Below are 25,807 nucleotides of genomic sequence, written 5' to 3' on the forward strand. Positions count from 1 at the left end.
CTGGAATTCGCATATCAGTCTGGGTTTACTCTCGGTAGGAAAATTGTAGAGTAATAAATGTCTTTTATAATTTTGATTGGTCTACTAATCACATTGTTGACAGTTCAGTTAAATGTTAGCTGATATTTGACTTGCCACATAAAAAAAACTCATCCATCAGCAAACAGAATGAAACCCACGAGACCAATTGTCATCTGATAGCAATATGACTTATAATAGTACGCAACAGCGATAGCGAGAAAAGGCATACAAACGTTAACGCCTTTTGTCCAAAGAGCATCCTGTTTATTCAGTTCTTGAAACACTAAGTAAGTAAAATAAGATAAAACAAGTAGCTATTAAGATTATCATCATTATGCAAAAACTGTTATGGAGTTGGAGACTAATAGTGTGTGTTAATATACAGACAGAGGCTGTAATCAGTTTTAAGGTGAGCCTATAATGGCCTTGTTATTTACATTTTTTATTCTTCTATGATATCCCTTTACACAGAGGTTTTATAGTATTGCTTTGTTGCTTTTGTTGCATCCATTCAATATAAGCCTATGATTTGAATAGTTGTTGCTGTAATGTAGTTGTCACAATCTAATAAGAGGGTTATTATTATTTTGTTTATTCAAGGACTCTGCCTTGAAGAGAAAGAAGAAATCCTAACTTTCCTCTCCTGTTGCAGCCAGAAGAAACTGTGCGTGGGACTCGGTGTCATTGCAGAGAAAGCTCCACCAACCTGTCTGCCTAGAAGCCAATACAGAGCTGACAAGTGGGCTATTGATTGCAGCAACTGTGAGAGAGAGAGGAAGAGGAGGAAGAAAGCCGCCAAAGAGAGAAAGAGAACTTGTCCTTTTTTTCCTCGGATATAAGAGGGGTTTTTAGTCACAGACATCTTTGTTTTGTGGAAGCTTCTCAAGGGGAAAGTAGCCATTGAAATGTCCATAATGGCCGAGCTGTCATCAGCCCAGGTGACCGAGTGCACCTGAGAATAACTGCTGCTGTGCCCACTCCAAGTCACCACCAGCCTGTGGGCATTTTCTACGTGTTTAAAAAACACATCTACAGTGTTGTGACTTCATCAAAAACTGAATCCCTTTTTTGTTTTTGGTCTGGATCACTTTTACCTGGAATATTTTTTTTTTACCTGTGAGAGAAAAACAAGTACAGGAGGACAAATGACTGTTTGTGGATTTGGTTGTCACTGAGCTGCTGATTACAGCACAGGCGGAGGCTGCTGGGGCTCAAGCGTCCATATGCAGGAGTGCAGATTCACATATGGAGGCTGATCCTTCAGGTTTGTGTCAACAATTCTTGTTTCCTGAGTGTAATTATATGAATTACTTTATTTCCAAAGAGTTCAGTATTTATATTAAGTGTTTAATCGTGTAATAACTCCTCTGTTTGTATTTGAATTCCTAATTGTCTCAATTATTGCTGTAGACTTTCTTAGGTGTACCTTTTTACTTTGCCTTTGACGACAACTGAAGTACTAGTTCTGCGTGGGTTTCATCATCCGCATGTGCTGACCAATGTTGATAAAGTTACTTTCAAACCATATGGATATTTAACATGTGGATAGCATTTTCACTCTGTGTGCTCAGCACATGCTTGTGAACGTTGCTTGATTTATTGCTATAGTGCCCCATAGAAGCCTCCTGGTGAAACGTGTATAAGAGGCCTCCTAACATCTTGAACACAGTGTCCCAGGACCAGTACTGTTCACGCCCCCCAAACCACTTTTGATTTTTTTTTGATCCCTTTCTGCTGTAAGAAGTTGCACCAGAGTTTAAGAGGGGAAAAGTGCAGTGTGGCTCTTTTACTCACGCTAACTTCAAGCATTCCTTATCAAATCCGTGGTTAGCTTTACGGCAGTGTGACTCTGCACCACAAGACAACAGGTTTTTAGTAAAAACATGTTAACTTTCTTCCTCCATACAGTAAGAGAGTCTGCATGTTGCTGCTTTTCTTGTCCCATTCAGCATGTGAGCATAGTTTAATTGTCAAACCCCATTTCTGTAACAACCTCCTGATCACACTTCCTGAAAGACAGGATATTTAGCATGAAGTTGCAAACTTTGTGGTCAGGATGGCCTGTGACTGTAGCTCGAGCATTATAGCATAACTATCAAACATTGAGCTGACTCATGTCTGATACTTTTTAGTTAGAGAGACCTACAAGTGTTAGAAAGAACTCAAACAGCAGTATGGAGGACCTTTTGAGAGTCTTGTGATACAACTGCTCTGTAGTGAGTGATTGCTGTCAAGGAAAGAAAAGAACTTGGAGAGGTAGAGATATTCATTTGCTGCATACAGCGATCCTCCAAAGCGTCCAGATCATCACCATTTCTCACTGTCACATTCATTAGAAGCCTACAGGCTGTGTAATGGGTTGTAAAGCTACGAGAGTAGACATGAATGGATGGATTGCATAGTTAAGATTGTGTATATTGCATAATATGCTGAACTTTGCCTTTGGCTAAGACGGAGTGACTAGATACCTGTCATACATCTTTGTTGCTTTAACTGTTGTTTGAATTTTGTTGCTTCAACCGAAAGTTCAAAGGAGCCAGCTCACAGGATCGTGAGTCATGTTACTGTCACCAGGATATTAACAGAATTGTTGCATAACAAAGCAGACTTGTTCAATTTGTTCCGCTACGCTTAATCAGAAGATGTTTCTCCCTTTGTAATGAGCACGACAGACGGCCCGAAGTCTTATGCAAGGGGAAGATTTGGGTTTTACTGTGCAAGGATCCAGATCCAATATGCCACACACACGTTGTTGCAAAGGGAAATTAATTTAAATAACATTCCCATTCATGGCTCTCTCTGCAGAGTATCTCAGAGTGAACGTTTGAATCTTATTTGCATTAACTATTCTTATCAAGTCGACGTTTTGTAGGTTGTTAATATTATAGGGAATGCTTGTCTGAAGAGCTTAAGCCTCTTTGTCTGGCAGTAATAGAGGTAGAGAAGGAGGACTCAGTCTTACAAGGAGCGAGTATGAGTGAAATAGCTGCAGTATATGAATTAGAATATTTCCCTGTCCAACTGTTATGAGTTTCAGACTCCATCCATCCATACAAACATGATCTATACCGCTTATTCAGTTCAGGGTAGCAGGGCGGCTGAAGCCTATCCCCGCTGTCATTGGGCGAGAGGCAGGGTACACCCTGAACTGGGCGCCTGTTATCAGACAGTAACAGGCCATGACCACATTTCTATCTTGCTGAACCATCGCTTAGCCCTGTGTGACCACATGTTTATTCATCCTGATATGAACGAACCACAAGTCATTTTGTCTCTTTTTCTCGCACTTTGAAGTTTAGTGTTTGAGCGGCCGAGCCTGTGAAGACCCCGGAGGCGGCCATGTTGGATCTCTTCCTCAGCGTGCCGGTGTTGACCTGTCTTCACCCGTCACCTCACAGCACTCTGCTGCCAACCTAACTCCTCGCTCCATCTCTCTCTCTCTCACTCTTCCTGCATCTCTTTCTTCCACTGCCTGGCCGGGAGACAGGTAAACATGGAGCGTTTTGCATGTTCCATTTCTTTCATTGTAGGCTGGCTTGGTTAGGCAGGTATTTGAATAAACAATCTGTAGAGTCAGTGGGTTGGTAACTGTTTTCAATTAGCATTTGTAGGTTGATTAGAGAGGTCTGAAAACTAAATGTAATCTTAGGATAATAAAATGAGAATCTTCCTTTTTTTTCCTAGTTTTCCAACATTTTTGGAATTGATTAAAGTTAAAAGTGCTTCTTTCAGAATCCCTTCCAGTGTTAAAGGACAAATCCACCTTTTAGGAAGTACACTTATTTGCTTTCATGCTTATACTGTAGATAGATAAGAAGATTGACACTGCTCCTTGTTTGTACTGTAAATATAAGGACAGTAGGCACGCTGCGTCACTATGACTTTCAGCTAAGCTTCCTGTGTAGAATGATCAGTAGAAAACAATATTTGTGACAAGTGCTTGGTACCAAATGTAAGTCGAGCCATGCCAATAATCGATGCCCATAAGTATGTTATTATTCCATTTAAAGCTCTGTTGTTTAGGTTGTTTACTTTGAGTTGGCGGCTTCTGTAGAAAGCACTCTAATATAGTTTTCTTTCCTCTTTCTAGGTCCTTGGTCCCTGTATAAAATGTCCTATGCACACCACAAGCTGCTTACCTGGAGCTTACCTCAAGTCCTCCTCCTACCGCTGACCTACCTCCTCCTCCTGGCTCCTCCCACAGGTAAAATAAACCAACAGTGACCCTGAACTCAACTGCCCAAACCACATGTGTTCACTGAGAGCTGATAAGGACATTCACATCTGTGTCTGTTAACAATACAGACACAGCACAGTAGATTCACACGCCCTTGATTACTCAGGGTGGGTCTTCATCCTTCTCAGGATCTTATTATGATACTTGGCTGGTTTTTCGTCGCTAATTGTTGTTTACTGTCCCTCTAATCTGAGGCACAGAGACGGAAGACTAATGGCTCTCCTGCTGTGTGTGTGTGTGTATGTGTGCCTTCTCTCTGATGCCACTCTGCTCAGTGGGTTACAATGTGAAACGGGACAATAGAGGCTCTGTGCGTAGACATTGTGTATGTGTGTGTGTGTTGAGGGGTGGGGAAAAGAGTGGACAAGGGGTGGGCCGACCAAACAGAAGCCAAAGGGTCCTTTCTCAAACAAACTGTAGTGCTTTTGTGTGTTTTTGTATGTGGCACGACCTGCGTTTTCCCAGACTGGAGTTGCACTAACGTCCAATAAAGTCTCGTGTTGCCATGGTAGCAACAGTTATGGGTATAACACTGTCTCAGAGGATCAGATGAAATGTGTTTTTGTTTGGTTTGTTTTTCCTTTTTCTTTGAAGCCAACATAACTGTTGACGGCCTTGCCATTAGCAGGACAAGCTCTCTACTGACTGACTTTACACTCAGCTGAGTCTTATCCTAAAGATATAAAGACATATTGTTGCTTCTTCACAGAACACTGGGTTCAAAAGTACTCGTATTTAAATGTGTAATTCTAAAGATTTGCATTTTTGATACTAGTTATGGTCTGCATTTCTTCAGCAATAGCCATTCATTTTCATTCTATAATTACCTTTCTTAGTGGGGAAGCGCAGCTGTTGCTCAGGAGGAGTGTGGATTCCATTTATCCCAGGGTTGGGCAGTTTGATCCCCAGCTCCCCCTTAATGTATTAAGGTGTCCTTGAGTATCAAACTGGACTAAATAAGAGGCGAACTGGTACAGCCCTTTGTACATTAAAGAGCAGCTGCAGTCATGTTTTAAGACATATAAAATGCTCTGCTTGAAATAATAAATTGTGTCTAATATGTTTTTTCTGCAAAAGAAGTTTAATTACCTCGTAAAAATCCTCCTAAGGCATCTCCTCCTTCTCCCTCATTACAAATTCACAAATCGGCATAGGCCCCGCCCACTATTCAAATTTCCAACTGCCCCCTCCGTCGAGAAAACAAAACACGTCTCTGCCATCTTTTAGTGGCAACTCGTTGAAACTTAGCTAGCTTGAAATGTAGTAATTAGTAGCAGTAACGTTACAGCTGGCTCACACATCGCCGAAGTGGTTGCCATAGGTTACACATAATGACATGCATAGCGTCACCCCGTCCATTAACAGGATTGGCTCCTTAGGTTTGTGACATCACAAACCCTGCCAATCTGAAAACGTGTTGTTCAGCCTGTCCTTGGTACACTGCAGTTTAAAAGCAGCCATGGAGATGACTGCTGATGTTGTCCCTGATATGTCTTGTAGCACATGAAGAACACCACATGGAGATGTTTACAAGGTTTAACACTTGATTTTCACTGGAGGGGGCCTTTAAGGTAAAGAAATGCTATGTAATGCCGCCCATGTAACATTACGCTGTTATATTTTATAGCTGCAGTGTTATATGTAGAACAATGCAGCATGACAGGTGGTACACAGAAAGCTTTGCATGGAGCTGCTGTTGCCATCCCTACATTTCTACATGCATTTGTAATAGCCAACGAGTGTTTCATGTCGTTATAAATTTAATTTATGTTGAGTTTGATAGCAATCTGATCTGAAACGGATACAGGAAGCGTTGAGCAAAAAATACGGATGCATTTATCTGTGACATCTTCTATAGATAGAGACATTAAAACTGTCAAAAAAGGTGTAATATAGCTGATAGCTGGTCAATATCACAGAAACACACATAACATGCGGGATGATGTCTTAGGGGGATGGATGATACCGATATATCTGTGATAGGCCGATATATACGACTTGCTGTTATGCAAGACATCCTTGACAAAAGTAAAACCGGTAATTCCTTTGTTGCTGCAGCTGCAGTCTTCTTGACAGAGTGACTCAGCTGCTGACTTTTGTCCTGGACTGCTAGTTTGGCTTCTGTGTTTTTGTGTAAATGTTTCTTTAGTGGTGAAATAAAACCAGCCATTTGTAATAGTTTTACTTTAATAGTGTGTAGTATTTTATAGTCTCTGCTGTTTTATTGGTTACACAATGAATTTCTCTTCATGGACAATGGATGGATTGAACTGAGCTCATTTAATACTGCAACAGCTTGAGTAAGAATAATTTTACCACCCAGAGCAAATGTTCTTGTGAACTGTACCAGCTCGCCGCACTGCTGATATGAGTCTGATATGGCCTTGCTCACAGGATGGGGGGGGTTTGTCTGTACTGCATACTGTGCTTTGGGTTTTAATCAGTGTCTTGTTTTGTCAGGGAAAAGCCTCACTTCCTCTCTCAGCTGCTGACTTGGCTGACTGCTCAAACTGCGGCTGCATGTCGGCTTTTGCTGAGAATCTAATCTGTGAAAAGCCTCACAAGTTTTGAACCGGAATTAGCTGCGGGTTTCACTTTGCCCCTTTGCCTTTTACAATGCCAAGAGTACCCAACAATGCCCTGATTGATAGAAACAAGGGGAATCTTGAAAAGCCTGGGCAGTGCTGCCCAGTTCTTTCTTTTGATCTAATACAGGCTAAACCTAACTGTTTGTAAAACTTCTCTGCAGGGGAAACTTTTGATAACCTCCCTCTCACACATATTTCACAACCACCTTCCATCCTTTCCTTGTAGCCATGTTTTCTTTTAGCCACTCAGACAAACGGCTCTGATCATTGGTTTGTGCTACTTTCTGTCCCCATCCAGGTGTGTCAGCAAATCTCTGCCGGGTGACCGGCGGGGTGCTGGGGATCCACTGGGGCGGCGTCATCACCCTGGGTTGGAGCCCTCTGGCAACGGGGAGAGCCGGAGCCACATGTTGGGAGTCGTGCTGCTTGGATCCGAACTGCAACGCCGTGTGGAGCCTCGGCGGGCGATGTGTGCTTCTCTACTGCACGCGGGATAGGGGATGCCCCATCGCCTCCCTGCCCCAGCCCCATCAGGAGTCTCTTGGCCTCTTTCAGATGCTCGCAAAGGTATGTTGCAAACTCTTCACATATTTAGCTCACCAGATTTTCAGTTGCTAAATATTTTTTAGTTGCAAGAGTGTTTTGGGTAACGCAGACATGATAAGAAAGCTCTTTTGGCTCTATGTCATGTAAACGGTTGTTTGTCAGTTTAGAAGTTTTGAGCCGAACATTTTGTTCCACAATTAAAGCTAAGGATCACAGGGTGATGCTTACTTAGCGAGCAGGAATCGGCCTGATTTGGTTGCTTTTGCTCTCAGTTACCCTCGTTATTGATCACTGCGGGCTACTGGCTCAGCTTTTGCACTACTACTAAGTCGTCTGAATGTATACACACATTCACGCACACACAAACAACCTCTCACCAGCCTCAGTGGCAAATTATAGCCTCAGATATAAAGTTGCAGTTGCTATAGGGTAGGCACAGCTTGCTCAACCTCAAGAGTGTATGGAAAATAATTCTGGGGCCAGACTATACTTTCAGGGATGGTTTCTATAGTTTCTAAAAAGGGGGCTATGTTCATGTACAACTTTCAGCCTCCTAGGGCAAAACTGTGGGAACCAAATGGTGTGGGTTTTTTTTATAACATCTAAGAGAACGAGCTGTAGAGCTGCTAGTCAGATTTAAAGATGAGGTTAACTCAGTAACGTACACAGAGTTTGGATTTGGGGAAAACATGCTGTTTCCGGGTCCGAGCCGCTACAACGTCTCCTACTTACAATATGCGGCTGTGCTGTTTTGCGTCACGGACATGCACCGTCATCATCGCCATTGCAACCACAACCCTCACAACAACCGCTACTACTACCGCTAGCACCAGTAGCTAGCAGGATTGCAAACTCAACATGGCGAAAACAGATGGTAGACTGTAGTTTGTGTGTGTTTTGAATGTGTTTTAAATGAACATTAGTTGAAATAGTATTTATTAATGAATAGCTATAGAAAACCTTTTTCCCTCTGGGATACTCCCAAAACTGACTGCGTGTTATATTCTGGATTTTACGGTACGTCAGCAGATATTCTGTATGTGTGTATCTAAAATTCTTTGTTCTCTATATTTGAACTTTAAGGGTCCCGTCTTAGGAAGACGCAGGCGAGCTCTTCAGGTGCAGAATGAAGGAAGCCAAGGACTGCAAAAGGGACAACCTACACGCACGGTAACAAAACTATTGGTTTGTTTTTAAATGTATATTGATCTTTGCATTTTGTTTGTTGCTGATTCTGCTAATTAGTTAGTCTCGTGTATCAGAATTAAAATACGGCAGCCAATATCTTTTCTTTGTTCTCTCTAAAATCCTTCCCACCTTCATTCTTTGTGTATTAACAGCTTTTAGGGTTATGCAAATATTCAGGTTTCACAAAGTCTGCCTCAAATCTGCTCTTCGTTGTTCTGAGTTTGTCACAACCTTCAAGTCTTAACTGTTTCTGTTACAGGAAAGTCCCAAACCAGAAGCGGCTAACCCAACACCGACAGCCCCCAGCAACCTCGCACTTCTTCAAACAGCCGAAAAGAACCAGAGCAGGTCAGCCAATGGGAGCGCAGACATCGCTTCGGCTCCATCAAAGCAGGAATCGGCGGTGGACAACACCGCTAATAACGCTGCGTCTTCCAATAGCAGTGATGTCGTAACACCGGCACCGACTGCAGCCGCCATCATCACAACTACAACCAAGGCTGGTAAGGAAGTCTGCTGCGGCTGGTACCCAGAGAGCCATCACCTATTTCTAGCTCGTACAGTAATATGTCTTCATTTATTAATTATGAACTAATCTATAATGCAGCCTTGGAGGGAGAATTCAAATGACTCTCGGGTCCTGTCTTTGTTAAAGCTGCCTAAATTACATCTTTATCCGTTAAACTTCCTAAAAAATCTGCAACAGATCCGTCCCACAAATACTCCCATATTTTCTGGCAGACTGCTCAGATGCTATTTTTCCAGATGGGAGCATCATGCGCTGTGGGTGTGAAGTCAAATGTGTAATTGTAATCTACTGGAATGTGCTGAGACATACAGGGCTTCTGCAAACAGGAAAAGCTCGAATGATCACTTTCTCCTCCCTCAAGTGCATCATCTGTATGTCATTATAATGATGCATTTTTTTTAACCAACAATAGATGAACTAGAACCCACAGTAACAGGCTGAGCTGGTGTTTATGAAAACACAGAAGCTGTACGAAGGTCGGCTGCATTTTACGAGCCGCTTAGACTTGCTTACACAACAAGAACTGTGGATTCTTAAAGAGGATGTCTCACTTTGCAGTTGCCACCTTTACGCAATTCACAGTTTGATTCAAAGGGAAACCAATTTTACATATCTAGATGAGTTTACTGGTCGTGTGGAGTATCCAGTCTGTGAGAAGCAGAGTTGCATAATCTCTCTTCCTGTGGTTTTGTGGGGGGCGTTGTGAAGTCTTAGAAAATAACCCTGACGATTAATTAATCTCAGATAGGATTTGGAGACATCTACAATGGAAAGCCTGTGTTGTGAATTAGGTTGTGCTATGGGTGTCTGAGGAATAGAAGTTTTTTAGCTGCATTATGGAATGTGTAAAATCCAGGACTTCTTTCAAAATATTCTTGCATCAAAGAGTATAATACCAGAGAGCCCCCTCCAGTGAAAACCAAGTGTTTAACCTTGTAAACATCTCCATGTGGTGTTCTTCATGTGCTACAAGACATATCAGAGACAACATAAGCAGTCATCTCCATGGCTGGGCCTGTCTGCTTTTAAACTGCAGTGTACCAAGGACGGGCTGAACAACACGTTTTCAGATTGGCAGGTTTGAGATGTCACAAACCTAAGGAGCCAATCCCGTTAATGGACGGGTTGACGCTATGCATATCATTATGTGTAACCTATGGCAACCACTTCAGCGATGCGAGAGCCAGCTGTAACCGCCATCGTAATGTTTGCAAACTCACTACTGACTACTAACGTTAACGTTACTACTGCTAATTACTAAATTTCAAGCTAGCTAAGTTTCAACAAGGTGCAACTAAACGATGGCAGAGACCTTTTTTGCTTTTGTGACGGAGGGGGCGGCTGGAAATTTGCATAGTGGGCGGGGCCTATGCAGATGCAGGGAGAAGGAGGAGATGCCTTAGGAAGATTTTTACACGGTAATCTACCAGAAAAAACAGAAACAATTATTATTTCAAAAAGAGCATTTTACATCTTCATGTCTTAAAACATGACTGCAGCTGAGCTTTGATGTAAAAATACCACATAAAATATGCCAAAAGGATTTGCTTTAAATGCAGTCGCTCATTAGTTGTACTAACTCACCTCCAGACCATCCCCATTACCTGTCATTCAAATCTCTAAAACTCTCCCACTTACACAAACACCTTGCCTCAAGGAAAATGAGACTCATTAACTTAATTTACAGACGTACATAATTACTGGCATCTAAAGATCTATCTGAATAAACAAGTAACAGAGAACACCTGTGCTGAGATGAACCTGCAGTAACTAAATGAACAATAAAAAACAGTTTAATGTTCCCACATTTATTCAAGTAAGTGCATGTGTGGAACTTTGAGAATAGCTGTAGACCATTGTAACAAATAATGAATACACCTAGTTAACATTGTTTTTAATGTCTTAAAGCTACTAAAAAATGATGTGTGCTGATGTTTTTATCTGTCAGACTTGTTTTAGTTTATTTACCAGAATGGTTATCATGAAATACATACTTTTAATCATTTTATTTGGCACTTTACAATTACTTCCTCTCCTGTTGAATGACCAGTCTTTTGGTTCCTTCATGCTGTACTTTTGGCATCATCTCTGCTCCCGTGCTGTTTCCCCTGACAGTGAGGGAGCTGGTGGTGTCAGCAGGAGAGAGTGTGGAGGTCACGCTGCCCCGCAACACCGTGGAACTCAACGCCTTTGTCGTCCCAACACCCCCACAAGGTAAAACCATGTTTGTCATTGAGTTGTGTGTAGCAGAATTTAATTAAACATAGAGGTGGATTTTGGAGCGCTTGTCCGCTGTGTCTTATGGAATCATTTAGCACATATGTTGTGATATTTCAGTGTTGGAGTGAAGTGATGAAGTGCTTGACAGTTGCATATCCATGAGTCACATTCAGCTTTCTGTACGTCATGCTGAACATCAGGGAAATTTAAATCCAGACTGGAAAAAGAGGGATGCACGTCATAACTTTGTTAATCCCCTGATCCCTCGACTTGTTCCTATAATACTTAACTCTCTCAACCGGAAATGATTCCTATCTGTCAGATTTAAATTAAATGCATGAGCAGTTTTGATTGATGTGCTTTGTTTTTTTGTGTTGCTCCTTTTATAGGGACAAACTATGCATTTGACTGGCGTCTGAAAACTCATCCCAAAGATTACAGCGGGGAGATGGAAGGGAAGCACAGCACCACGCTTAAACTCAGCCAGGTACAAACCGCTGCCATCACAATCACACTCTGCTAAATATAAACACGCAGCTGGGGCTGTGTTGAATATAAAACTGACAGTTTCAGTGGCGTGTGAACGACACAGATTGTCTTAAAAAAGATCACTTCCTCTTTCCGATGCTTGATTTGCTCACTCTCTCTCTCTCTCTCTCTCTCTCTCTCTCTCTCTCTCTCTCTCTCTCTCTCTCTCTCTCTCTCTCAGCTGACTGTGGGCCTGTATGAGTTTGAGGTGACAGTGGACGGGGAGGGGGCACATGGAGAAGGATACGTCAATGTCACAGTAAAACCAGGTGAGGTCGAACATTCAGCACCATGTTAAGTCTCATTTATAGTGGAGGGTGTGACTATCGTATGCTAACATCTTGCAGACCAGTGTTAATTTTGGCAGCTGTTTTAAATTAAGTCTAAGTCTTAAGACGAAAATGCTTATAAGTTTTAGTCACATCTAATAAGGGCACAGCATCTAAAGATGACTTTTCATCGTCACTTCTCATTTAAACAGTCTGACTGAAGCAGACAGCCGATGATCACTCCTTTTGGTGCAGAGCGCGCTCACAGCCTGAAGCAGAAAGCCTGGCGTTAATAGAGAAAGTTCAAAACCAACTTCGTGATACCTGTTATCTCCAACCAGGGCACCCAGTTACAGGAATGAATTGCTTGTATTTTGACAGATTAGACACACAGTGGGGGAAAATATACATTTTTAATTTGTCTTGTTAACAAAAAACAAAACATACGTCAGAGTTTTTACTATCAATGATCTATTTTTAGCTCATCAGCTCTGTTTTCGTCGTGGAAAAATAGATTGTTGATGAACATTTTCGTCATTATTTTCTTTAACGAAATTAACACCGTTGCAAACACAGGACACACAGCATATGTAAAGAGCAACAGCCACGCCTGATTCTCAGAAACATATGGGACATTTTTGGAATTAGAGTTCAGGCTACAGCCTCAAAAATGATCAAGTTCTTGTTGTTATCATTGTTACTGATATGTGCAGTCAGGTTTTAATAGTTTCTGCCTATATTTTTAAAAAAAGGAAAAGGTTATTATAGAAATATTTTAAAAAAATAACTTGAAGATATAATCTCAAAGTTCTCAGTTTCGTTTTAATTTGGCGGCACCTAATGGCGATAAAAGGCAATTGCGGACGCATACGTCCAAGATGACCAGACGTCCACGGTTGGCTCTGGTTGTAACTCTTGATTTTCCTCGCTGACGGTCGCTTTCCTTTTTAGACTGTTTGCCTTCATCTGAGCGTCGAGTTTGTTTCTTTTTCTTTGGATTTTCACTTATTGTTGAAGTTGTATCTGTAGTCATCGGTCTTTTCTTTGTTTGTTCAGCCATAGTAGATTACTGTTTACTCGCAACACTTGCAGAGACCCTTAGCTCCGCCTACCCTCTCTGGCAGACCAACCACTGCTGGGTGACGGAAAACACGTCACTAACTGGGCGCCGCTTGGGATTTTTTACTACAAATGTCGCCACAGACACCCAGTCTGTAATACTGCAAATGCAAAGGCTTTCATCAGTGGGCCATAGGCTCAATCACCATTGTGTTACCTCATTCGGCGATAGATAGTGACTTAACAGACATTTATTAGATTATATCTTTAACTGAACGTTATTGCAGGACTATTGTTATTTATGTAATTATCTGTATGCTATGTACATTTTTAATGGAAATTTTAGCTTCATATTAACAGTGTCTGATAGTCCACATGCTAATTCTAACACAGCTTAGCAGTTATATTATGAGGCTCTACTGCTACAGTAAGTCTTCAGAAGGGAATGACTAATCGTTGATGGTATTATCCGTCCTAGCTGTCGGTGTGAATAACATGAAATCATCAGGAATCAGTTCACAGTTTTGCCTCCTTTTGACAGAATAAACTAGGATCTCATTTCTGGAAGACGAGGCTGCTTTCCTCCCACACACAGTTGTGTTTGTGACTTCTGCTGAGGAGCTGAGTAGCTGCTGCCTGGGCTCATTTTCAGCTCAGTAGGCGAGTTAATTTCTTGTTTTCCACCTGACAGAGCCGCGGGTAAACAAGCCTCCCGTTGCTGTAGTTTCCCCAAAGTTCCAGGAGATCTCCTTGCCAACCAGCTCTACAGTCATAGACGGCAGCCGTGAGTTTCCCACATGACTAACACACATTCATAAACCTTTTAACACCAGCTTAAGAAAGACGCCTTACAGATAAATATGTGAGCATTTCCTGTCATGTAAATATTAAATATGTTTAACTACTTATCTCCCCACTTCCTCTTTACAGAGAGCACAGATGATGACAAGGTGGTGGCGTGGCACTGGGAGGAGGTTAAAGGTCCCCTGAGGGAGGAGAAGGTCTCTGCTGACACCCCTGTCCTCACCCTCACCAGCCTGGTGCCTGGGAACTACACGTTCAGGTAAAGGCGGACCCGAATCGACCTGTAATTAAAGAGGATATTGTTTTAATTGGGAAGGTCGGCAGGTCTCAGATGTGGTTTTCAGATAGATGTTTCTTTTTATATTTTCAACCTCAGTCCTATTATGCTATTATAGGGAGCTAATGCCAGTATGGTGGGAAAAAATGAAATTTGGCTCTGCATTCCGCTTCTCCAATGGGTCCTGGAAAACCTCCACCAGACTACGTAAAACGCACCATCTGGCAGAGGCCAGGGAGCTCGTTCAAAATCGTCAGGTTTAAAAAGTAGTCTGCGAAGTGAAGATTTTTTTAGACGATCCACCGGTATGTTCTCGTCATATTTTGGATTCTGTACCGCTCTGAGCCGTTGCCTGCTGCGAAAACGGTCGTATTTCCCTCCAGTGTCTCTCGCTGGGCTGTTCCTTTCAGAGGGAGGGGTGCAATGCACGCTGGGTGTTGTAGGAATGTAGAATGAGCGAAACCACGAGCTGTTCGTACAACTTCCTCCACAGCTATGGCGCCAATTTCAAATATGACTGCTTCTCGATCACAGAGAACACCAGCATTTTCCAGGGGTGAATTGCTCCTTTAAAAGGCATCTCATAGATGTCTGAAAAAAACATTAAAAGAAGAGAAGTGTCTAGTTTATAGTGACTTAAATTCTTATAAAACTTCAATGGATAGTGTTTTTATTTAAGTCAGTGGTAAAATTAACAGAAGATTTCTGTTTGCCTCACAGATTTTCATGATGAATGTTCTTTCTCAGTTTGACAGTGACAGACTCAGACGGAGCCAAAAGCTCGACACAGGCCACCCTCTCAGTCAACAAAGCCAAGGACTACCGGCCTGTGGCCAACGCCGGCCCGAACCAGGTCTGAAGTATCTTCTGTCCTCATGGCATTTTGTTAACCAAACCAGCGCACTCCTGGGAACCAATATCTGATCTTTCCTCTCACTTCATCCAGGTCATCCAGCTGCCACGCAACTCCATCTCTCTGTACGGCAACCAAAGCACCGACGACCATAATTCCCTGTCCTACGAGTGGTCCCTGAGCCCCGAGAGCAAAGACAAGGTGGTGGAGATGCAGGTGAGATATTTATGCATATAATCAGTTACCATGTTTCAGTTTATTTTTCAGAATAAAACGATAAGAGAGATGTCTTTACTGCGTCTCTTAGGGCGTCCGCACACCGATCTTGCAGCTGTCGGCTATGCAGGAGGGAGACTACACCTTCCAGCTAACGGTGACAGACTCATCTGGACAGCAGGACACCGCCCAGGTCACCGTCATCGTGCAACCAGGTATGTTCACTTCTGAGCTCTAAAACTTTGAGAGGAATATTTTGTTGAATCAGCTGCTGACGGCATAAACTACACCCCCTTACAGCTATCAATATGTCCTTATTTTTTTCTTGTCATAAACTAGTCATTGACTCAGCTGTTTGCACTTCCTATTTGCTCTTAATCTGTTCCTCAGACTGTATTCAAATGATCACATGAAGTCTGAAGAGCATTCTTAGAAACAATCCATTGCCTATCTGTCATTACAAGTGACCTTTAAAACGTGCGAAGCTGTCGGTATCCAAACTGCTGATATCAAGTTATATTTGCTTAACATCATTTGGTTCAGACTTAATGACCCAGGTCATGGAGGTAAGTGTGGCCACACGTGTTCATTCCACCTTATAAGCAGCTAGTGTGGACTGCAGTCAGCAAACACACACCCTGGTATGACGATCTTTCGGTGTTTGAACAGGACCTGGTATGTTAACACACACCCACCTGCAAGGTCAGACTATGTCAACCATTTGAGTAATAATATCTGAAAGAAGAGTCTTTTAGTCTGCTATTTTTTTCAGAGCAGTACTGCTGTTATATGATAATACACTTTGACTTTGACAGTAGAAGCTGTCGTAGATCTTCTGATCTGAAGGCAATAGGCCTCTTTTATGTCAAAGTATTACTTTTCTTTCTCACCGCTGACTGAAATATTGGTCCATCTGTCAAACCTTTGAATCTTTCAAATAAAAAAAATGGAGAAATTATAAATATTGACCTGCAGTAGTTGTCTTTTAAGTGCGAAATTTTATAGTTTGAAAGGCTGATCTGTTAATTCAATGATGATGGTAGTTACAGGATGATGCATTTGTTTTATATTGTGGCAAAATGGGTTTAAAAGTATGAATGAATACATATGTCATCATACCATTTCTAACTCTGTTCAAATGTATGTTTAATAAGCGTTATCGGATCATCCAACAGACTGTGACGGCAGCAGCGTCGCATGCTTGTTTACAGCGTACAGGCAGGTGACACGCAGACGCTGCAGCTCAACGTCAGTTCACTCTGTGCTCTGGTGAAGAGACTTTTGTGTCAGACGGACTTTTGTTGTAGGTTAGTGATGGAAAACGAGGAAATGGCGAGTACTCCTTTTGCACTAAACAACAATAAAGTGGCAGCTCTACGTGTTTCAGTTAATTTGCCGCACAATTGCAAGTCCTGTGATGTGACTGTTGCACACGAATTCAATTTATTGTGCAGCACTAGTTCTAAATCAACACCGAAATATTTTCACTCTGAAGAAAAATCACCAAATTGGCTGCCAAATTGGTAATCAGTTATCTCCTATGAAACAGCTATTGTATGGGCATCAAAGTCCCATGTTGGTATGGTTCTTCTTTTAACAGCTGGATCTGTATTTTCCTCATCCTCGTTTCCCTCTCATTCTCTCTGTCCTCCAGAAAACAATAAGCCACCTGTAGCAGACGCAGGACCGGAGAAAGAGCTCACGCTGCCGGTTGATCGGACCACACTGGATGGCAGCAAGAGCAGCGATGACCAGAAGATAGCCACCTACCACTGGAAACAAACAAAGTCAGTCATACTTAAGTTTGCATTGACTGCAGGCTCCACCAGGCTGACACTATGTTGTCTGGTGTCATGAAGGTTGTTGCTGTTTTCTCCCACAGTAAAGTCTGCTTCACACTCTGCGTTTCTGTTTCTGCCCGTCTGTTCCCCCACCAGGGGTCCTGACGGTGTGAAGATCGAAAATGCAGACGGCGCTGTTGCCACGGTGACGGGTCTTGAGGTCGGCACGTACGAGTTCACCCTGACCGTAACTGATGAGAGGAAGCTGCAGAGTAGCGACGCTGTAACAGTCATTGTGAGAGAAGGTCAGAACTTGTTTGTGTGTGTGTTTGTGTCATAAGTGCATTTCTATGTGTGTTTAACCACAGAAAGAGCCTCATTATCTCAGCATTTATTTTAAAACAATAGTGTATTTGTATTCTTTTTTTAACTTTGAATTTCTTTTATGCAAAATTAAAGTACTTAATTGTTTATACATCTTTTTTATCTGAGGGCTTAATAGTGTTTCTATTCAGTATTTATGTGAGCATGAATGCAATTAAACTCAGTCTCAATCAGATATACCTACATAATCATATGAAATACACAGTATATGCTAACACTACATATACACACACACATATTTGAATCCATGTGTCATTATACAAAGTAGGGTTACAGTCACAATAAGAACCAGCACCAACACTCTTAGTGATGCGTAATATATTTTTTTAATACTTAATATAACTTTTACAGCTGAGTCGCTTTAACATCAGTTTGTTCTGAAGTGTTTATAGTATTTTAAGTGTTTGAAATGTTCCTGCTGTGTGATGTACTCAAGTCAAGCGAAAGACTTGTAGTGGGCTGTTTTCTATCTAAATGAAACAAAGGAAAAACAGGATTTTTGTTCGAAATCCTTAATCTTCTGAAGCTTCATAGTTACAGTTACATTCAACCTCTTTTAATCTGTACAGGGAGTTTAGATAATACATTATCCTGTTGATCATGAAACCTTGGCAATGGCATGTTAATGCAACTAAAATACAAAATCCAGTCAACCTCCCACTGTCTTGTTGGTTTGGCTGCCCTACAAGAACAAAGCATGTATTGTAATCTAAAAAAGGGCAACAAGTTTACATTACAAATAAACATATATCAGTAAGAGATCAAGTATATAAGATTAAAGCCCCCCTCCAGTGAAAATCCAGTGTTTAACCTTGTAAACATCTCCATGTGGTGTTCTTCATGTGCTACAAGACATATCAGGGACAACATCAGCAGTCATCTCCATGGCTGGGCCTGTCTGCTTTTAAACTGCAGTGTACCAAGGACAGGCTGAACAACACGCTTAAAGATTGGCAGGTTTGAGACGTCACAAACCTAAGGAGCTAAACCCGTAAATAGACGGGGTGACGCTATGCATATCGTTATGTGCAACCTATGGCAACCACTTCAGCAATGCATGAGCCAGCTGTAACCGTCATCGCAATTATTGCAAACTCACTAAATTTCAAGCTAGCTAAGCTAGCTAACAAGTTGCCACTAAACGATGACAGAGACATGTTTTGTTTTCGCGACAGAGGGGGCAGTTTGAAATGTTCATAGTGGGCGGGGCCTATGCAGATTCGTGAATTTATAATGAGGGAAAAAGAGGAGGTGCCTTGGGAGGATATTTACAATATGTTTTGCAGAAAAGAAATTTCAGACACAATTTATTATTTCAATTTCTGTCTTAAAACATGACTGGAGCTGGTCTTTAAGTTGTGCCGCGGTTGCTGCTTTCTTGGATAACTGAATATTTACTAAAGAGGATATAATGTCCCCTGTGCCTTTTTAACATGTTTAACAGGTACTTTTTATGCTGAACGATCTGTAGTTGCAACAGTGATAAGGTGTTACTGTAATACAGTATAAACTGTGTACAACACATTTGAGGAGATTTTCTCCAATGTCTTTTACTGTATATTACTCTACCTAGATCTACCCAAGTGAATAAACACATATTACTATGAAACAGTTATCCAAGACAAGTTGTCAAGTTTCTGACTGTCTTTCAAAATGTTTGTCACCAGAACTGGACCAGCCACCAGTGGCTCACGTCACATGGAGTCCACCCATCGCTCGACCTGTCAGGACCGCAGCTCTGGACGGATCTCACTCCACTGATGACAAAGCTGGAGTCAGCTTCCTGTGGACCAGAGATGACAGCAGCCCTGCAGCTGGGGTGAGTCCGCCCTTTGAATGAATATTACAAGTCAATGTTGTTTGACTCTTATTTTATTTTGCAAGAACGTAAACCACTTCTTTGTGTTTTTCGGTTTCAATAGGATGTGCTGAACAACTCTGACCACCAGGCTGTGCTGTTTCTGGGAAACCTGGTGGAGGGGAAGTACAGCTTCACCCTGACTGTAACTGACAGTAAAGGACAGACCAGCACTGACCGAGGCACAGTGGAGGTCAAACCAGGTAGAGGGAACAGACACAACCCCATTGTATATACACACATATCAGAACATTATATCATTAGACCTCTAAAACCATGTAGGAGTGTATCTGTTCCTTCTAACAAGTCCATGCATACAAATGGTTTCCAAACAGCAAGAGACAAACAGCAGAAGGTCGAGCAGGCCAGTGTGCAGCATACGGTGAACAGACACGAACGCAGCCAGAAACTAATCCGTCACTTGGTGCTCTGGCCTCTTTCCCAGATTTCACACCCCTCTCCCTCCCTGTCCAGGTCTCATCTCCTCCGTGTTTTAATCTCCTTTTTAATCTTTTCTCTCACCCCTCTCTCCCTCCGTGTATCAGACGTATGGGAGCGTGACCTTGTGGAGCTGGTGCTGGAGGTCTCTGTATCTCAGGTCTCCCACCGTCAGCGCGACATGCTGCTGCGCCAGGTTGGGGTCTTGCTGGGCGTGCTCGAAAGCGACATCATCGTGCGCGAAATCAGTGCGTTTAACGAGCACAGGTAATTAAAATCTTTGGTTATGTGTGTCTGCAAGTTTTCTAATATTATCCCCAAAATCATCAAGGCCTTTATTATAACCCTAACTTTGAAGCTCTATGCATTTTTCCTCCTCAGTACTCGTTTGGTCTTCCTGGTGTCAGGCGGTCCAGGGCGCCCCCCTCTGTCGGGCCACAGCGTTGCACTCAGCTTACGCAACAAACTACGCAAACAGAAGAATGACTTTCTCATCTACAAGGCCCGACGGGTGGATACAGTCAGTGAGTATCAGATGAATATGGTTTGTTTGAATGAATATGTTGTTTTGATATTAGTCTGCAAGTATTGTAACACATGATTTACAGTTAACCCCATGTTTCCCATCATTCCCTTTTCAGAATGAATTGGTATTCTTGGATTATTTCTTGATGTTCGCTTTCAGCCAAAAGCCAAAGACATGTCATAGAAACATAGCTGCTTTGACCTCTTGACCTTTGTTGTCCATTATAAAGGCTGGATAATGACAGTACTATAATAATAATACAAGTTGTACCTCATAGTTCTTTACTCTCTGTCTGAAACCTGCACAATGGTTTCTAATTAAATGCACCTATTCTACAGACAGTATGTGTTCCATAATTGTACTATGTTGCTTCTCAGTTCTCTCAGTCTGCTTCCTGCAAGATAATTTGCCACTCCGGGATATTTAAGCTCTTGTTTAATCTGCTGCACGCTCTCTGTGCCGCTGTTCCTTCCTCAGTCTGTCAGCTCAACTGCTCGAGTCACGGCGAGTGTGACTCGTTCACGCGGCGCTGCGTCTGTCACCCTTTCTGGATGGAGAACTTCATCAGAGCTCAGCTTGGAGATGCAGAGAGCAACTGTGGTGAGATGAGATGAATCTTTTTATAAATAGAAACTCTCCTCACATACTCATGCCTTAAAGCCAACATGCCTGGTATAGTCTATTACACTGTAATTGCTTTAGTTTTTAACATATATTTTGTTTTCAGAGTGGAGCGTCCTCTACGTGACCATAGCATCCTTTATGATTGTGGTTGCTATAGCAACAGTTGTCTGGGGGATGGTGTGTTGCTGTAACAGGTAAGCACAATTTCCTAAAATGTCAGTCGTTGTTCTGATAATTACCACATTTTTAACCACATTTATTTGTACGTGTATAGATGGGGCATCATTAATTTAAAGGGCACTTCACACTAAGAGCAATAACTAAAATGAAAACTAGAACCAGAATTACTCCTGATTGACACGACACCACAACTATTCAGTAACAAAATACATACAGAAGAGGAGACAAGTCTCTGGAATTGACCCATCAAACACTTATTTAACTTTATATAAGGCTCCAACTTACACATAACAAAGTAACTTTTCCTGACATACAGCTGATCTCTCTTTGGGGCTGATGGATGTTGAGTCTTACGAAAGAATGAAAAGAAAATGTTACTCTTATGTGTTTTGTCTGTGAACCTTAAACACTCTACACTAACAAACCATTTACTTTGTGTGTTTCTTTCCCCCTAATAGGCGAAAGAGCAAAGTACGCAGAAGCAAAAGCCGGTACAAAATATTAGAAGCTGAAGAGCAAGACAGTCTGGAGCTGCAGCCACCTAGAGCTGGTAAGACACACGCATACATTGTATATTACTATTTTTTAATATACGAGGCACTTTTGCCCTTTAGCAGGTGCAAATCACAGACATTTAAACTGAAATTCAGAAAAAAGCATGTAAGTGAAGCTTCATTTTACATGATGCTAAAGGCTGGTTTGTATTTAGTATTATAAATAAATGGCCGACCTGTCTTTTGACATTATTCTTTCCTTTCTCTCCTCCTCTGACTACCTGCCCTCCAGTCCGCTTGAAGCCAGTGCCCGCTCCCACCTCCTCCGCCCTCATGCACTCGGACTCTGACCTGGACAGTGATGACGGGCAAGGCGGTGTCCCGTGGACAGAGCAGGAGCGAGGTCATCTCTTGCGGCCCCAGAACGGCTCCCTGAGGAACGGCCAGGGGCCGACGAGGGGAAAGAAGCAGAGAGAAGAGCTGCTATAGCAAGGGAGCAGGAGGGGAGCTCGCTGCTGCCCTCACACACAGATAAACACCTCCTCACTGCTCCTAACTCTTCCTGTTTTCTTTTTCTTTTGTTGCTCTTCGACACGAAAAACCTCACACCTCTCATCATTGAAGACAGACTGTGTGATTGTTAGATTTAGGAAGAGAAGGAGAGGAAAAAACATGCTGGAAACATGTTGTCCCACTGTCACAGAAAAACACCACTGTACTGACACGTCCCTGCTCCCACACTGAGCCAACATGGAGGGAAAAAACACGGTTTTCCTGAGAATTAGGGGGTGAGCACTGTGTTTTGAATGATAAGAAAAATATAACCCCTTTTATTTAACACAGAGACATGAAGAATGTACTGTCGCCCCTCTTCCTGAAGGCACGCTCGACTTCTGTGACACGAAAAACCAGCCACTCGACACGCTCACACCTTGCCTCTTTGTAGACACGCATGTACGCACACAAAGACGTCGTTTTCACACTGTTTCAGGTCAACGTGATGCTACCAAACACTGCCATGTTGAAACCAATGGTTAACTCTGCTACAAACCTGCTATACATGGAGACTTGAACCAAAACAGAGCTAACAACAGCATTGGACCCTCCTCCAAAAACAAAAAAACATGTGCATGAAGAGTTACAGATTGCAGTTCTGGTGCAATTTGATACTGGAATGATCGCCTGCATGTTTGTATGTTGGGTGTATGTGGATTTTTTTCTGGCTGCTGAGCCAAAAGATGTTTCTTCAGAGCAGTTTGTATGTTTTATGTCTGTTATAAACCCATGGAAGAGTCGCAGTTTTGGCGGTCACAGGCAGAATGTTATTTAAAAAGCACCACGCTTTTATTCTGAAGGGATCTCTCTGGATTAAGTTCCTGGAAACACACACTGGAATAAACACAGATAATGAGTTTGTCTTGATGGAGATAATGAGGAGTTCACAACGCAACAAATTGGATGGACTGGACGATGTTTGCTCACTCACCTCGATATGCATTAACTGCTTGAACCATGAAGACCACTGTATGTTTTTTTGTTCTTCACAAACAACTTTTAGGCTGTGATTAGATGTATCATGCACTTTGATTTCACGTCTGTCAGCTTCAGGCTCATTTTGTCTCTTATTTGTCGGAGGTTGGAAAGTTCAGCCATAAACACAGGACTTCTTTACTGCATTCAAAATGTGCGACGTATTTAATTTCCTTGACTTTAAACATGAAAGGAAAGAAAGTATTTGAGTGAACATGAATGCAGTTGAAGTCCAGAAGCACCTCAGTAATTGTTACAAACCTGTAGGCTTGAATGAAAAGCATAGTGTAAGCTTAATTTATAGAAACGTGCTATTTAAAGGTATAATAAGTAGGATTTTAACTTGCATTTTGTCAACAACACATTCAAACTGGGCCCCTGCTCCTGGGCTCTTCGTCACCAGAAGCTCACTCTCACTCTCGTGCGAGAACACGGCCACCCCGCCGAGCTAACACCGACAGCATCACGGTTACCTTGACGCTAGCATACTAACCGCCGGTTACCTTTGCGCTAGCATACTAACCGCCGGTTAGCTTTGCGCTAGCATGTTAACCGCTGGTTTGCTTGTCCTACACAGGCACCTTTGAGGCACCTATCTGTCTAACAGAAAGAAGGCCAACTCTGCATCGCTCTTCCGCTATGTTCGATGGTCTAAATGGGGCCCAGTTTCTAATTTGAACTCACCTGTACGCTGTGATTGGCCCAGGGAACCGCAACAGTACCCCTTCTGAAAACGTCCCGTGTACAGCAAAACAACAGACTAGATGCAGAGGGAAGGGCACACTTACTCACCCACACACATGTATAGAGGCCCATAAGTGATGATTTATGTTATATATTTTTAACAGTCTATATTTTATTTTTCTTAAGTAAATCCTACTTATTATACCTTTCAGCAACCGATTAGAATCTGTTTGGTTCCATTTGGCAAATTCAACTTCAAAAGTCACAAAAAAATCAGTTTGAGTGACATGATTAAGAGGATAAAAAGACATCAAAACAGGTGTCACTAAACTATCATTCTTTCCAACCACATTTAGAAGAAGACCATCAATCTGAGGGATGTTTGCCATAAATGCAACAACACACAAAGGAAGGCTGTGAGACCACAGAAGAGAGAAAAAGTTGCATCTGTTTTCTTTCCTCTGTCAGTGGTAGTGATGGGTGTTTCCTGCCTGGTCTGCACTGAGGGGAAAACTTGAACCAAATGACTTTTTTCCCTGCAACATTTTAGTGTGTCATTGCTTTTTATGTGAAACTGGCCTGTAAGTCACTTTTTTTCTTTGGTTGTTGAATGTTGAAAGGATACGCCATGGACACAGTTCAACCTGTACCTTGTGTGAAATAAGCAATCACTCAAAACATTCCTGCAAAAAAAAGAGTCTCTTTCTCACTCTTAAGTCATCTCATGCTGATGTCAGTCAAAGCAGCCAGCGCACATCCAGCCAGGGCAGAGATTTCTAAAATATATTTCAGTCAGATTTGCAGAATTTATCCGGCCATAAAATCAAGCACACCAAAGTGCCAACTCTTTTTGAAATGTCCTCTTCTAAACGCTTCCTAATTATGTCACATTCTTCCCTGTTTTTTGCACATCAAAGGTCTTTTGGAATAATTTCCCAATATTTGAAGTTGAATCGCTCTCATTTCTTGGTTATCTGGACACCTTTTTCTCACAGTTAAAACTATTTCAAGGATTCTTCTGTACCTAATTGACAGCTCAAAATTCTGCATTTCTTCTGTTACACGTGCAACATTTGCCGTCACTTTTGGGATTTAAAGATGTGAATTGACCTTGACTCTGCCGGAGTCCACTGTGAAGGCTGACCGAGAGAACGGGGAGAAACAGTTAAATGAAGAGAGTTTAATTTAATATGTTTTTAGATGAGGTGTTAGTGAAGGATTGCCCCCTTCCCTTCTGTGTGAGCACACCTGATGCAACTGGATAATCTGTAAATTATAATAAAATGTTTCAGTTTGTTCTTGACTTTTCTTTGAAAGAGATGTGTTTGTTTCATTATTTGTTGCGCAAAAACTGAACTTTTCTTCATCCATTTATTCCTACTTCCCCATTGCTTTTCCTCTCCATTTCCTCCCAACGTGCACTGTTCGATGCATGTTTTGTAACGCAGAAGATTAGAATGTGTGTCCTTTGTATTTTAGGGTTAGGGTTATCCTGTAGACGCACTTGCAAGATGAGCTAAGGAGATTATTTCAAGTTCATTTTTAGGAACAGCATCAAGAAAGTTAAGGGACAAAAGTGTTGACAATGGCAGAATATTTCTTTCTCCATTGATAGTATGATGCATTATTGTGCATTAAAGCCTGTGCATGACAAAGTCATCCTTCTTCTACTGTCAATGTATTATTTAACATCTTAGGTGAAAATTTCTAATTTGCAGGAAGTGTGCCTTACAACACTTCAGAGGCACATCATACATCAACTATTAATAGGCCGACTTCGGCATGGCTGCACTGACCCTGATATAAGCCACCATCACATTCTCACTTCATCATCATAGTTATATTCCTCATTGACTTTTATTATCTCATTAAGCTTGATGGTTGCCTCTTGCTGCTCCATTAACACAATGTTAGAAGCGTCCATAACAAAGGGTGATGATAAAGGTTATGTCATTTCACGATTCATGATAGAA

At 42.0% G+C, this 25,807-nt stretch overlaps 1 protein-coding gene across 1 annotated transcript; it reads left to right on the forward strand.

Moving 5' to 3' along the window:
- Nucleotides 1-1,091: 1,091 nt before the first annotated feature.
- kiaa0319l (KIAA0319-like ortholog) lies at nucleotides 1,092-25,150 on the forward strand. Its single transcript, XM_069681314.1, has 24 exons — nucleotides 1,092-1,285; nucleotides 3,316-3,508; nucleotides 4,112-4,225; nucleotides 7,145-7,413; nucleotides 8,476-8,562; nucleotides 8,840-9,083; nucleotides 11,225-11,323; nucleotides 11,719-11,816; nucleotides 12,039-12,126; nucleotides 13,877-13,969; nucleotides 14,116-14,248; nucleotides 15,014-15,119; nucleotides 15,213-15,335; nucleotides 15,427-15,550; nucleotides 16,990-17,122; nucleotides 17,273-17,421; nucleotides 19,168-19,319; nucleotides 19,423-19,561; nucleotides 19,904-20,063; nucleotides 20,178-20,320; nucleotides 20,800-20,922; nucleotides 21,050-21,140; nucleotides 21,585-21,676; nucleotides 21,913-25,150. The coding sequence occupies exons 3-24, from the start codon at nucleotides 4,132-4,134 to the stop codon at nucleotides 22,107-22,109; spliced, it is 2,937 nt and encodes a 978-aa protein (XP_069537415.1). The 5' UTR covers nucleotides 1,092-1,285; nucleotides 3,316-3,508; nucleotides 4,112-4,131; the 3' UTR covers nucleotides 22,110-25,150.
- The last annotated feature ends 657 nt before the right edge of the window (nucleotides 25,151-25,807 follow it).

This window comes from Semicossyphus pulcher, unplaced genomic scaffold (genome assembly GCF_022749685.1).
Source record: "Semicossyphus pulcher isolate SPU_LCO1_2020_fin unplaced genomic scaffold, fSemPul1.0.p SCAF_5, whole genome shotgun sequence".
Taxonomy (NCBI): domain Eukaryota; kingdom Metazoa; phylum Chordata; class Actinopteri; order Labriformes; family Labridae; genus Semicossyphus; species Semicossyphus pulcher.